The sequence below is a fragment of the Thermobia domestica genome, chromosome 4 (assembly GCF_964235325.1).
Source record: "Thermobia domestica chromosome 4, izTheDome1.hap1.1, whole genome shotgun sequence".
NCBI lineage: Eukaryota > Metazoa > Arthropoda > Insecta > Zygentoma > Lepismatidae > Thermobia > Thermobia domestica.
This window is the reverse complement of record NC_137457.1, coordinates 218,955,090-218,970,643: the sequence shown is the minus strand read 5'-3', so window position 1 is coordinate 218,970,643 and position 15,554 is coordinate 218,955,090. Positions and strand designations below refer to the sequence as shown.

At 36.0% G+C, this 15,554-nt stretch overlaps 1 protein-coding gene across 1 annotated transcript in view; it reads left to right on the top strand.

The window, feature by feature from the left end:
• Positions 1–15,554, top strand: part of LOC145683867 (transmembrane 9 superfamily member 1-like) — an 88,397-nt gene that overhangs the window by 54,414 nt on the left and 18,429 nt on the right. Inside the window, exons 7-11 of the mRNA XM_081755487.1 lie at positions 765–912; positions 5,838–6,059; positions 10,747–10,857; positions 12,754–12,916; positions 14,515–14,706. Coding sequence (XP_081611613.1) covers positions 765–912; positions 5,838–6,059; positions 10,747–10,857; positions 12,754–12,916; positions 14,515–14,706 — 836 coding nt within the window. The remainder of the gene's footprint in view (positions 1–764; positions 913–5,837; positions 6,060–10,746; positions 10,858–12,753; positions 12,917–14,514; positions 14,707–15,554) is intronic.

Genomic DNA, 15,554 nt, shown 5'->3' with positions numbered 1-15,554 from the left:
ATGTCATCAGAAAACTTATTGTGCTGAAAACCTGGCCATTTACTTTTGCGCTTTTTTTTTTTTTTAATTTATTTATCAAAGAATTCTTTCATAACCTCTTCTATATAGTTAAACGTTGAATAGGAGAGGTGAAAATTCACATCCTAGCCTTACTCCTTTACTTATTCTTGATTCCTTCTAATCTCTTCCTATAATCTGTCTGGTTCCTGTAAAATTGGTATATTATTCTTCTGTCCTAAAGTTGGTACATTATATTACTATAGAAATACACAAATATGAATGCTCAAATCTAAATATGGTTTCGGTCTTTGTCCTGTTTTCAAATAATTATTAAAGCAATACAATATTTAAGTGGGGGAAATTGCCTGTATGGTAGCGACATCTATTAGCATCATACAGGCAAGCGATAGTACAGGTAACGATATTTATTAGCATATCTGTTTATTATTAGAAATTAGCGTAACGGACTAAGATGTTTGCCGTTTGTAAATAGGATTCACCAAGTATCATTAGGTATAGAAGAATCTGGCATTAAGTTGCTTGGTAAAACTGAAATTAGATTGAGTCAATCGAGTGCTCAATTTATTTAGTGTTAATGTATCATTGTTACTATCTACTTCATCCTAGTGCCTATGAAATCTACATTGAAGCATACATTAGTTTAGTTTTAACTTCAATACCATATTTTAGCATCTGCCCAAAATATGAATAAAATTCGATTGTTTTGCTTAAGTGTATAGTACAGTGATTCCATTGTTTTTCAGACAAGAATTCTTCGCAATGACTTTGCAAGATATAATATGGATAGTGAGGAGATCAGGGATTTAGATGCTGACGAGTATGGTTGGAAAATAATACACGCAGATGTATTTCGGTTTCCACCGTACAAGAACTTATTTTGTGCTGTTTTAGGTAAGTAATTATATGAGTGACCATCATTGTATTTATTGATCATGATAGCAATTATATTTTTCTCTTCTCATTGTAGTTCTGTTTTTTGCTGTATATTATTTTAATCATAAGATGCTTTCAATTCAGTTTCAGTTCCTATTATATGTGTTTTAGTTCCGAATATAGTTAATTGAAATTGTTGTCATTTGTACTTTTCACCAAATTCAGAACCGCTACAGATCTGAAGTTTTAGGAATCAAAAAAAGACTAGGCAACTTTAAAAAATTAATCTGAGTCTTATTCTTCTACATATTTGTTCCATGCGCGTAGTTGTATCTTTGTACTTTTTCAACATTTCCTCAGATCATTTATGTTCCTTGCGATGCTAAACATTCATGTGATTTTTCTTCCTCGTTTATTCTTCTAACTCTTCCTTTCATAACTTGATACGTTAAATAGTATAGGAAACAGTACGCTTCCTTGTTTTAGATTTCTTTGCAGTTCGAAACGTTGATTTAGTTTGGGCCTTTCCTGCGTACTTTGCGTTGTTAGTCTTTGTAGAATTGTTTGACGCACCGTATTTGTTTCTTCTCTTTTTCGAGCCTGCTGAAGTTATTTCTATATATCTGTGATTGCTTTAACTACAGCTGTTTACTGTGTAACCTTAGGACATAATTTTTCAATTAGTTGCCTCATTGCGAATATGGAATCTAGTAGTCATCTTCCGTTCCTACAATCTGTTGCTCTTTGCACATATTCTCTTCGCTTTTATCATGGAATCACTTCCGTAAAATTAGGCATATTGTCTCATTAATATTGTTATATAATAGTCCTTATATGTTTTATTGTCTCATTTTTTTTCTTGTTTCCACCTTTTTCGGTGCTCCTACTTATGTCAAGCTAATGTCTGTAACTTTTCGTGCTGATGTTTGATGTCTTTTCATTCTGTTGTGTGGAATTTCTATTTAACACGTTTGTTAATTGCTAGATCGAACAAAGTAGGTAGCTGGCTAAAATATATGCCATGAAATCCACTTGCCAAATATTAGATGTATGAATATAACTGCTGCTGCAAGAATTCCGTAGAGGAGTAAAAGTATATGACCAAGGCCCTGTAGTATGCATACAAATAATATGAGTCGCACACTACTCTTACCAAACTACCTAAGCGAGAGCAATACATTGTCTATTTGTCACAAACACTTTATTTCAGTTTATATATATATATATATATATATATATATATATATATATATATATATATATATATATATATATATATATATATATATATATATATATATATACAGATGGTGATTAGAAAAATGGAAACACCTGAACGAAATTGCAACTTACCAGATTAAGATGGTGTCGGGCCACCTTTCGCCTTCAGAACAGCCTTGATGCGACGTGGGATGGAGGCATAGAGGTCGTGAATGGTAGCAACTAGAATTTTACACCATTCCTCGTGCAGGGCATCGGCCAGTTCTGTGAGAGAGGATGGAGGTGGAAATCGTCGCCGGAGTCGTGTTTCCAAGACGGACCACAGATGTTCAATTATGTTGAGATCTGGGGATTGGGCGGGCCAGGGGAGGTGTTGAACTTCATCCCGATGTTCCTCAAACCACGCTGCAACAACGCCAGCTATGTGAATGGGTGCATTATCATCCTGGAAGATGGCGTCATTGTCCAGGAACAACATCCGGACCAAGGATGCAAGTGGTCTCCTAAAATTGCGACATAATTGTTGGCAGTGATTCGTCCGCTAAGTGTGACCACAGGACCCAATGAAAACCATGATATGGCGGCCCACAGCATCACCGAGCCGCCGCCATGTTTCACAGTTGGGCGGAGACACTGCAGATCATAAGCTTCTTTGGGCGTTCTCCACACATAAACACGGCCCGTGGTTGGGAATAGGGTGAAGGATGACTCATCCGACTATATCACACGTTTCCAGTCCTCAACGGTCCAAGTTGCATGGTCGCGGCACCATTTGCGGCGTGCGAAAGCGTTATGGTCCCTGATGAGCGGTTTGGCCCGTGCAACACGACCCCGTAAGTTCATGTCATGTAATTCGCGGCGAACTGTGATTGTCGAAACAGGGTGGGGGAGGTGCTGATTGAGTTCCTCCGTCACTTGCTCCGCAGTGGCACGACGGTTCTGCGTAACAATGCGCTTTAATACCCGGCGTGACCTATCACTCATGATTTTCTTCCGCCCACTGTTCCGCTTCCCCGATGTGGTTTTCCCGTCTGTTGTGTAGGCCGTCATCACCTTCGACACTGTCCCACGCGACACACCTAACACAGTAACCACTGCCGTCACACTCACTCCACATAACCGCGCACCAACAATTTGCCCTCTTTGAAAATCTAAGAGGTCTCCCATTTTACACTACCTCCGTCTGCTGCAGCCACTGGACACTGCTGTTCCACTGCGCGTGACGTAGTATGGAGACCGACCTAACACACCACCACCAGCTGTCCGGCGCTGCGGGCGCCACGACACCACTGCCAACTCATACATCTGACGTGTTGCCAACTACAGGTGTTTCCATTTTTCTGATCACCATCTGTATATATATATATATAACCATATTCCTAGGCTTCCCACTCATCCGTCAATAAGACTAAACACATTAGCCTCAATACATAAACCATTACATCTCTGCAAGAGGATACGAACTTCATACAATCCTCAAATATTTCCAGGACTAGCAACCATTTGCATCACAGCCATAATAACTTTGATTACATCTACAACTGTTGCCACACAATATCAACCTAGAACATTTTCGTAGCTAAGCGGTTAGTGTACGCGCCTTTGGCGTGGGAGACCCGGGTTGGATTCTCGGTGGGAGTTCATGTAGTTCGTATTCCACGTTAATCAGTAGGTTCACGTCTCATATAGTCTCGCTGCTGAAAGGGACGCTAAACTCAAAATCAACTCAACTCAACAATATCAACCTAGTCAACTCAGTAAAATATGTATCTGATTCATAACACACTTCTCGTAATACAAATAACCAATAATACAATATTGATTTTGAACCCACGTAAGCACCCGTGTTTGAAAGTTGTCTGTATACGTTTCAATGACTGGTTGTCGTGATCCTCGTTACTATCCACTAAAGAATTTTATATGTTGCTTTGTAGATTCATTACCGGTAACATTCCTATGTACGGTGCTTTACAACAATCGTAACCCTAAATTTATTTATATTACTGGTAATATGAGTCCACAAGGCAATATGAAAAAAAAAAAAAAAAAATCCTTAATAGATAGTACTAAGTATGACGACAAGCAGTCGTTGAAACGTATAGGGATAAGTCAAATACACGTCTGATTAAGTGAGTTCAAGATTAATTTTGTATTATTGAGTATGCATCCTACCAGTCCATTAAGTAATTACGGACGGTCAGCTTCTACATTCAGCAGAAGTTCTCAAAATACTTCATTTTTTTCTCCTGTACTTCCCCCCCCCCCCCCTGTTTCGGGGTAGTATTCAGTTCTTTGCTGTTTGAACTTTCTTGTGGGAAGGAGGTTGGAGGGTATGTTCGTTCCCAAGATTTCAAGTTACTTCTGACCATGCCTCGTCTTTTTTGTATTACTTTCTTATTTCTTTTTCTTCGCTTTGTTTTTGTCTTCAGATTCACAGATAAATTTTCGAGTAATTTTGTCCATTGCATTCTCTCGTTGTGTATAGTATTCTTTCGTTTCATCATCTTGTTTATCTTTCTTTTTCCCCATTTCGATTTAAGTTCTTGCTTTGGTATTTGATTTGGTTCTTACTTTTTTATTTATTTATTTATTTATTTATTTTTCGTACTGACTTGTCCTGCAGTTTCCATACTTTTAGTTTTCGTACTGAATGGCTGAATACCGATCGGAAGAGTAAGAATGTGTGCCTGGTAGGAAAGCGTACTGAGTAGCATAGTGGTTAGCGCACTGGCACATTAATCTATAAACTTATTCGATCCTTAGTCCGACTCTGAATTTCATTTAATTCTCACCAGTAGAGGACACATGATAGGAAAATAAAAAGTTGCTTGCTTCCTCCGATTATCAATAATACCCAACCAATAACATATGAGCACCATTTATTTCTACTCTACGAATCGACCTCATATCTCTGAGTACTTGTATTCATATTCGGTAGGCAGTTATGCAGTCTTTTCACTGATTTTATCTTCTTTTTTTATTTTAGTTTAACGTACCACAATTATGCTTCGAAGTTAAGGAAGACGGTATTGATAATAAAGAACGAAATACTAAAATGAAAAAAGTGGGAGGAAACGGGAAAATTCCTAGTAAACCCGTGCGCATGGTGTTTGCCCACCACAAAGCTCATTTAGCGCGGGTGGATTCGAACATAGGATTCCACGTACCAGAGATGAGCGCTTTATCGCTGAATAAGTTACCGTGATCTCCGATTTGATCTTTCCGTATTTTTTTCTAGGTGAAATTTAAAAAGATATAGAGATGCTATTATTCTTAATTTATTTATTTATGATTTCTTTTACGTGGCGAAGTTAAGGCTCTGCAGCCTTCTCCGAGCACTTAACCACGTGCACACATTGTTCCTTTTTTTTTTAAATACCAATACATAGAAAAAATTAACAATTACGAAAAAAAAAGTATTGAACCACATAAAAAAAGAATATACTACTTAAGTAAAAAAAAAAATATTTGGCAAACCTAAATTAAATATTGCATATAGCGGTACTAGAAGTATGAATATATAAGCTGTACAAATTAACGTAGGTTACCAATTGGTTGTGTGTTCATATATAGGTACCATATATGGTTTTTGTTGTTGCTTATTTTTATTTCTAACGTTAAGTTGATTTAAGTATTTTTCAAATATGGTAAAAACATTGGTTTAATGGTAAACAGGTACATATTTAACTTATAATAAAACAGAATTGTATTTTCTTTTGCAGGAGTTGGTTCTCAGTTTTTAGCAATAGCTTGCGGTATTCTTGCGATGGCATTTTTTGGTCTCTTCAATGTTCATCGACATGGAGCAGTAAATTCTGCAGCATGTTTCTTATATGCCTTGACATCATTTGTAGCAGGATTTGTGTCATGCTACATGTACAAATGTCTTGGTGGAGGGCATAAATGGGTTAAGAATGTCAATATGGTGTCTTGTTTGTTCTCTGGTAAGTTAGTTTTGATAAGTCAAACTGTATATAAGGTCATCACTGGCAAGAGGACACTTATTCGGGGAATTTAGAGCTTGTTCTGGAAATTTTGATTTTCGGAAATTATCAGCATGATATTAATGTTACTGAAGTACAATTTTGTGATAGATACTAATTTTTTTTTTTTTTTTTTTTTTTTTTTTGATACATAATAAACTACAATAAAGAATGGGAAAATATGATTTGCATGTATCACCATAGGTTTTGAATAGATAAATGGTAGAAAATCAGGAAAAAGTAAATAAAGGAATTTACTTTTTTACAAGATATACTACAATAAATGTTGCATATTAATTGTAAATTTTAATTAAGTATCAAACAATAAATACTCGTAATTGCTAGATTGTTCAACATCCTCACTGCATGTATAGTAAACTTAATGCTGGAGTGAGTAAGAATTGTCACATTTGACATACTTGTTAAAGCAAGAAGTGAAGGACAAAATTCCGTCCGAAAAATGACATTGTCTTAAGCAGATAAGTCGAAAAGTCAGAGACGATGTAAAGGCAAAATTTAGGTAATAGATAACGTGAATATCTTGTTTCTGTAGGTGGGCTGTGAAAATGTTTTTGACTATATTGCAAAAGCTAGTGCTTAGCTATTGCAAATCGTGTCCATTAAATAGAAATGCACTCGTATAGTAGGACTATATCTGTACATACTCAAGAATAAAAAGCCAAATACAAATATGAAATCATGTAGATTGATACACTTCTAAAATATCCAGTTTACCAATAAACTATACCTAAATGATCTTACTAAAAACAGACGGTAACTGATATTATAAACAACTTATTCTAACGCTGTAGTGTATGAAACATCCACCCAAGAATAGTGAATATTGCCAGAAGAATTTTCCATCAAGAGCTCACCCTTCTTCAAAGAAGAATTACAAAATAAGCTTTGTCAAATACGCACTGAAGCCGCTAACAAAAATTTTACGTATTTAACCTAACCTAACCAGTAATAATATTTGCAACCGCAGCCTAACGTAACCAATGGTAGCCTAAATCTTCTTCCAGGATGTCAGGAAAATTCTTCCGCATACCCTCATACAAGACACTTGCAACACTTCCACCAAGAATCTCAATTTACAATGCCTTCAGCAATACAAGATTCATCCATCATGCATTTGGCGATACAGGAAACATATCCACGACACTTTCAGCAATACAAAATTTCTATTACCACCACACTTCCAGCAATGGCTCCACTATACAGAATAACCAAACCAATTAAGTGTCACCCTGTCATGGTGATAAGGAATTTATGCTTCTATTTTTCGATTCCCAAACAAACATTGTCATCTCTCATCCAGCTCAGATTAATGTTAGTACAGCGCATCTGATCTTCTACATTACTTGACATAAAGGAGATATAACTACATTTCACTTCCTTTTCTTCTTTCCTTGCTAAGATTTACTTCTGCCGTTTGAAATTTAGGAGCATGAATCCTTTGAATGCGACTTGGTCACAGAATATATTGTAAAATCTAGTGTTTAGCTATTGCAAATAATGTCCTTTAAATAGAAATGCACTCGTATAGTCGGAATATATTTTATACATCTTTTCCAGACGGTACATACTCAGTAATAGAAAACTAAATACAAACATGAACTCCTGTAGATTGATACACTTCTAGCAGTTAAGTTTATCAATACCATACCAATAGAATCTTGCTAAAAACAGACGATAACTGTCATTATAGACAACTTATTCGAAAACCACAGCATACAAAACATCCATTCACAGCTAGTGACTATTTCCAAAAGCATTTCCCATTAACAATTATAGACATTCACTCCAGTATCATATAGTGATCGTTACATTCGGTAAACCTGAAGTACATTTATAAATAACTTAATACTAGAAAATAAATTATTAAGTAGAATTAATTTTATGCAAAACTGTTTTCAATTACTTTAAAATTACGTGATTTCTCTGTAAATGCCGAGCTGCCTACGTGGTAGTGACAACCCCTTCTTCACATATTTCCGCCATCAGTAGGTTTTAATAAATTTTACAGAGCAATGTTTGAAATGACGTAACTGGGATTTTCTCATCTTAAAGAAGATACGGTGTAAATGTAACTTAAGGGTACATTTTATCCGTATGGTCAAGCGGCAATTTAACGTTGCGTCATCACTGAGAGCTTAAGGATATTAACCTATTCGGCAAATGTGACTGAAGATAATAACAGTCATACATCAACTGTTTGTGACTGTGGAAACATTGTAGATGTTATTTAGTTATATGTAGAAAGTCTTTGAATATTTAGAATATCTTTTTAAAAGTGTCTCCATTCCATATATATATTTACGTTTTTGAGATTTATTTTATAATTAAAAAATATACACCCAGATATTAAAAACTTCGTTATTCAGAAGGCAATATCATGTTTCGAAATCACCAAAGGCATATTAAGAATTCTACTTAGAGCCCCCTTGTGACTATATATTTAATATACGCGCCGGCGATGCTGAATACCCGGGTTCGGTTTCCGGTAGGATCTTTCATATTTCGGATCTCTTGTTAGCAACACGTCTACGTTTCATATAGCCCTCCCTGTTGGTGAAAAACGATGCTGAACTCGGAAGCAGTCAACAATACTACTTGATACTGTGCTCAAATCATATCACAAGCGCAGAAATAGAAGCAGCAAACTGCTTTACACGCTGCTGGCCATTAAAATGTCAACACGAAGAAAAATGTACCTGATCAATCGGACATTTGTAGAATGTCTAGAACATTAGAGTGACATGGCTATCAGCGCAACTCATGCATATCATGTACGCTGACCAACACATCATGCTATCAGAAACTAAGGAAAGGACAGAAAGCTGTGGTTACGTAGTTGAAATGTGTTTTATTTATATTAATGTGCTCTAAAGATTAAATTATTCATCTTCGGCGAGGTTCCATACCATTAGACTTCCGTCTTTCATCGCAGAATTCTACTTGGCGTAACTGTGGGTTATTTCTTTGCTAAATTGGTACATATTTTAAACGGAATGCAATTATAGAGATGCGAGTACGGAATCAGTGGCTCTCGTAGAAGGGTAAACATACTTGTAGCTACATCCTGTCATAGCACCGAGTTGGAGGACATATATCTTGTATGCATGGCTATTACATATCATAGACATAAATAGACGACTGTCTACAATGGGATTTTTTCCACAACGCCCATTATTGCGGCTCCCTGTGATTTCACACCATAGGAATTTACGCTGGCGGGTTGAATTTCATGTTATCCTCTCCTTTGACTAGTTTTGTTTCTGCAGCATTATGATAGTTTCATCCGTTTCTGGCGGTACCGCGATAACAGATTTAGAGAGCTGTATCACCCTGGAGCCAGTTGTTGTAATACGGGGTGCCCTGCTCGTTCGAGGTAATGCGCATTAACGGGCAATTCACAAACACTGTTCCTCGCTGATCTATTGGAGCCTGCTGTAGTTCAACTTCTAAATTCCTGAATGGGTACACTTCTTAAGAGAACAATGCGCGACCACATGTGTAGCACGCAACATCCGGCAATTCCTAGATGAACGCCATGTTCCATCACTTCCTTCACACGTACATTTACCTGACCTCCGTTCTAGTAATCTTGTTGGGTCCATGATGGCATAGCCATTCACGAAATAAATAAATCACGAATAGTTTTGCATGTACAAATAACTACAGTTTGAGAAATATCAGAGTCACCCATCTTGGCTTAAAACTGTACCGAAATGTACTACAGATTTAAGAAATACACTCTTTGGAAAATGAGTGAGAATAATGAAGAGACCCTTGGAAAGTGCCGTTTCATTTGTGCGAAAGTGCTTTACTTACTTCAAAGAGAAAGCTTCCCGAACCTCACAAAATTTTATTTTTAATGTTACAAATTCTTTTCCCCATCACCGTGACACATTGTTGCAACACAGGTTTAGAAAACACGCCCCGAATAGGTGTGTGTTGACAGCAAAGGTTGCAGGTCGTCCTGGAGGTATGTGAGACGCTGCCTAGTCTATTGCGTGAAGGAAAGGACGCAATATTGCCATTTTTGCACCACAGTGCCAATCTCATCACTTTTCTGACTTACCTTATATATTGATTGTATATAAACTCCTGTATAATAATCGTATAAAACAAAGTTGCATGTGTTTCTTCTGATGTGAAGTTAAGATCATGCTTCTACCTAATTTAGTTTTGTTTGTTTATTGAAGTTTAAGTCCCTTTTCAGCACAGGCTATATAAGATGTGGATCTAAAGTTGAAGATGAAGTCCAATTCATCGTAAAGCTTTCAAATATCCATGCTTCCGCAGGAATCGAATTCGAAACCAGGTATAGCAATGGCCCACGCACTAGCTATTACACCAGAGCGGCAGGTTCTGTTTTTTCACAATACACTTTGAATTGAATTGAAGTACGTATAGAAGAACAAAAAATACATGTAATTTCTACAAATTGTCTACATTGGACCTCCAATGTATTACGCTAATACAGTCAAATTTTATAATAATGTAAGATATATCAGTGTGATACATTCATATTGGTATGTAATTAATACATTTTAAAACATCATCACTTTATAAGAAGGTAGTTTATGTAATATACAAAAATAGTGTAATATGCTTCATTTTTATTACATCTATGTTTCAGTTCCGTTTGTCATAATTTGGAGTGTTCAGAATTCAGTAGCTTGGGGCTACCATTCTACTCAAGCATTACCATTTTCAACAGTTCTCCTTCTTGTGATGGTATGGCTGTTTGGTAAGTAAAAATACTTTATAAATAAGTGGAAGTAGATGTTAGAAAAGCAAAATTTCGGGACGTTGTAAAGCGGACCAACATATTTTGATGTATGAAGATTGTCTCTCTTTTTGCCTTCTATGTCTTTTATCTCCGTACATACACTTGAGTCAACTAAAACTTCGAACCCTCAGTTTGACCGTTTTGAAACAGTTTCCCATTTTGCATCAGCACTGTTCGCCTACTTCGGCTATAGAGATCATCTAACACGCCGTTAACTGACAGACGCTCCACACACCCTCAGTATTACGTTACGTATTGTAAACTACATGCTTTTTCTTTATCGTTCGATGAGTACGCATCGAGATTACTGGAGACGGTGATGATGAAATGAATGATAATGGTGGAATAACGAAAGTGGATGGAAACAGGAAAATCACGAGAAAAACCACGCGTAATGTGTTTGCTACAAAGCCGACTTGGCCCAGACTGGGCTCGAACCAGCGAGTCCACACACCAGAAGTGTACGCTCTATCACAGCCACAGCGGTCCCAGACTACAGATGGTTCCATTGTTTGATAACCATCAGTATGTAAGTGTAGTTTGTGTTTCGTAATAAAATTGCCACTTCTGATAAATAATGAATGTACTATGACAACCGTATACGGTCAGATTAGTTGTTTTATCGTGATCAACGTCCAGAATGTTTTCTAAAACCACTCCTCCAGAAGGTGTTGGTGCTGGTTTTGGTAGTCCAAGGTGTGAGTAATTCATTATGTCTTTCTCCATCGAGACGAAACCATTATTGCAGATAGTGTAGTGCTGAACTCCATGAAATGCAGCGGAAACTTGTCTGCAAGCATCTAGCAATGGCCAGCAATGTCCTAATGTCGTATGACAATGCAAACCCACAGGTTGCTTAATGTACTGTGCAGACTTTCCGTCAGTTGTAATATGAAACCCTTCTTCACTCTTCGTATTTTCCTGACGTCTCTTCCACCGACTATCACCTCTTCCGACATCTCCATCGGTTCTTGTAGGGAAGAAGTTTCTAAGACTGGCGGTGAAACGTGAGGTTAAGTATTTCTTTGCATCGCAGGCTTCAAATTTCTTCCGTCGTGAATTCGTTGGTGAGCTGTAGCAAAAGTGTGTGACAGCTACCGGAGACTTCTTTGACTAACCAGATATTAGAGTTTTCATTTTTAGGGCTTTGAAAGTGACATGTCATTCAACCATTTCAGTCGCATCAATCCAATAGTTCATGAATTTTGTGTAAGTTTCGTGTATATGTGACAAATATTCAATATGGTTATGTGTTATGAAAGTATCAAGCACCATATTAAGAAGTAGTTGTCGTATTGACATTTTCGTTACTGTTTCTTAATTTAAAATTGTAAGTATGTCTTCTTAAAACTCTCGTAATGGCAATTATTACTTCTTACTTCGCACACGGAATACATGATGTTGTATCTACTTACCAGTAGTATTCCTTTTATGTGCCGATACAAATATCATACGTTAATTTGCTTTAGAAGAAATACTTAATTAAATCTGCTACTGATTTTATTCATTTGTGCTATATCTTTCATTGATCGTTTTTAAGTTCCTTGTAATGGAACTCATAAATGCAATATCTAGAAATATTCCCACCTTTATACTCTTTTCTACAGCTTTTTTCCTAGAGTGTTAGTGTTTTAAAATTAAAAATCTCAATTGAAAAAAAAAAAAAAAAATCCTTTATCTCAATTTAGTCGTGAGATGTTTCGTACTCCAGTTTTGTTTGTTTGTTTGTTTTGTTTGGCGTGTGGTCCAGAAAAGAATGCTAAATTCAAAGATTTAGATTTTTTTTTGTAACGTAGTCATTTTTAAATTCGAGATAAAACAGTCATAAAAGCAAATTGTATCTTTTCCTTTCAGTTGGATATCCTCTGACTATTCTTGGAGGCATATTCGGTCGTAACCTGTCTCATGATTTTGAGGCTCCATGTAGAACAAAAAATATAGCAAGAGAGATTCCTGCAGTTCCATGCTATAAGTCTTGGGTTGCTCATTGCTTGATAGGAGGTTTCTTACCCTTTAGGTAAGTAGATCTCAAGAAACCTCAGTATGACTCTAGTTCAATACTAATACATATGTATTAATCGAGAGCGTGTTAATATTAGTTTGTGTCTATTTAAGAAACCATGCATAAATTGTGATGTCTAACGTTACTTTCATATGAACATTGAAAAAGTTTTAAATATTTTCTACTTACGACATAGTAAACTTTGCATTTTATATTATGTGACTATAGATTTCTTATACAGAAAGATCTTCAAAACGTGGGAATGCTTTGAAGTTATGCTTTGTAAGATAATTAATTACTTTTAACTACATTATGTAAGCATTTAACAGAAAGAAGCTTTATTGAACTTGGGAAAGATACTGAATGAAACACTGAAAACAATTACTCATATGTACTGTAAACGATCATTTCACATGCAGTTATTATCTCTGTGACTTCAAAATGTAATTTCTGATAGATCACTATAAATCATACCTTTAGATTGCTTTCCGATTTTTTATTTCGATTATTACTTAATATTTGGATCAGCTGACCTGATAAAACAAATTATTCACCTACTGATCTTTCTCAGTCAATTTTTTCTTCCAATATTTTGAATGCTACCTCTGGCACTCCTTCTCAGGGACAAACACAGACTTCCTTTTTCACAATAAGGTCTTTACATTATTTTTGTACTAACAGTTTTTTGTTTTTTTTTTAAATAATTACCAATATTTAATCAGTATATGTGATCACTAGTCGTTCTAAATAAAATTATAGGCTACTCCTATTATCTTACTACATATAACTATTAAAAATATATGTAGTTCGTGGGTAGCTCTCGAAATATTGGAAGAAACTCGTAGGTGAGTTATATCATAGTGTGTTCCATATATCATAGTGTTATTAGAAATACAGAGGCTGTTCCGCGTATATATGACCAAATTGTACGTATCAAATAATTACAGGTGCAGCAGTGCCTCGGGAGTATGGTCTGTATTCCAGTAGATCCCTTCTTATTTTGGTATAATGCGAGGGATAATCTTGAAGTGTGCGGCTGGGTCCCGTTAGGATTTTCTGTAAGTGGGCCACTTTCTAGTGGAACCAATTGTGGGCAACATAAGTTTTACTGTATTTGATCGTTCAGTTAGGTAACACAAGTTTTGTAGAAGTGACAGTTATTATTTTGTTAGTCACTTTATATAAAATTCTGATTTTGAAACCTCAAGTAACCTGGAAGAATAAAACGAATTTCTTCGAACTATCATCAGTATTAATTACGATTACTTTTTCGGAACATTTTCTGGAAGTTCTAAATATATCCCCTTTGCTGATAAATTTTGGGCCCTCTCCTTTATTTAGGTTGGAGAATTATAAATTTATTCCACCAACTCGTTGTTTTCCTGTGTAATCACAGTTTCATATCACTTTCGGAAATGGAAACAAAATTAAATTTTTGGAAATGTTAGTATCAAAAAGTAAAACGCACACGGGAAACCAAGAGCAGATTTATCCTTCCTTTTTTCGTGAACACTTATTTCGACAACTTTAATTGAGAGCTGGAAAGCGCTTATAGCAGTGACTATATGCTGTAATTATACATGGTAGTCATATGTGATATTTTTCTGTTACAGTGCCATATCAGTAGAACTGTACTACATCTTTGCTACTTTATGGGGCAGAGAACAGTACACGTTGTATGGAGTGTTAGGAGTCATGTTCGTCATCCTTCTCAGCGTAACAGCTTGTGTGTCAGTAGCTTTGACCTATTTCCAGCTTGCAACAGAAGATTATCGCTGGTGGTGGAGAAGTATTCTTAGTGCAGGGTAATTATATTAATTATAATAGCGTATTCGGTAGAATGAAATTGGTTTTCAAACTTAAGGAACTTAGAAAAGTTTCGATATTTATTTATTTTTAATTTAATGTTAAGTTTGAATGTATAGCATTGTAAGTTTAAAAAGAATGTATGGGACTGGGAATCGATGAGAAGCTGCAATATATATGTGTGCACAGACTTCTGTAGCCAAAGAAGATCCACTCCATAAAATAAAAATTCTGATCATTTGTTGATAATATGCTAACACGCTTAGGAATGCTAACCTCATTTCACTTGAAATTGTGATTCCTGAAGTTCTTTTTACTTTCAGGCTCTCGGTTTTCCACTTTAACCGTGTTCTTGGAGGATAAAAATAGGAGTAAAAGTAATAAAAAATCCTCAGAATTTCTCATTAAGTACTTAAATATAGAGCATTCCTGCAAATTCCTTGTACTTTCAAGCTCAAGGGCAAAAGTAATAAATACATCAAAGAAATATAACGAAATGGACTCACCAGGATAGAGCAACGGTAACACTTGTCAGTTGCTGCCGGTCTACATCAAATGGTAGGGCAGTATACTGGGATCTAGCAGGCTGTAATTGTGTGTAATTTTTGTTCAGGCATATGTTAATGGTTTTGTTGTTGTGGCAAAAGTGGATGTATTTTTTAATCGGAATGTGTCTTTACTTCAATTGTACTGTCTACAAATTCAAACTGAGCTTGCGGCTAACTTTTCATATCTTTTCTCAATGCGATAAATAAAAGCATGGTAAATACAATGTCCACATTATAAAATACAAAGAAGTTAAGTATACTTTTAAGTGCTACTAGCAGAATGACATTAAAGCAGCTTT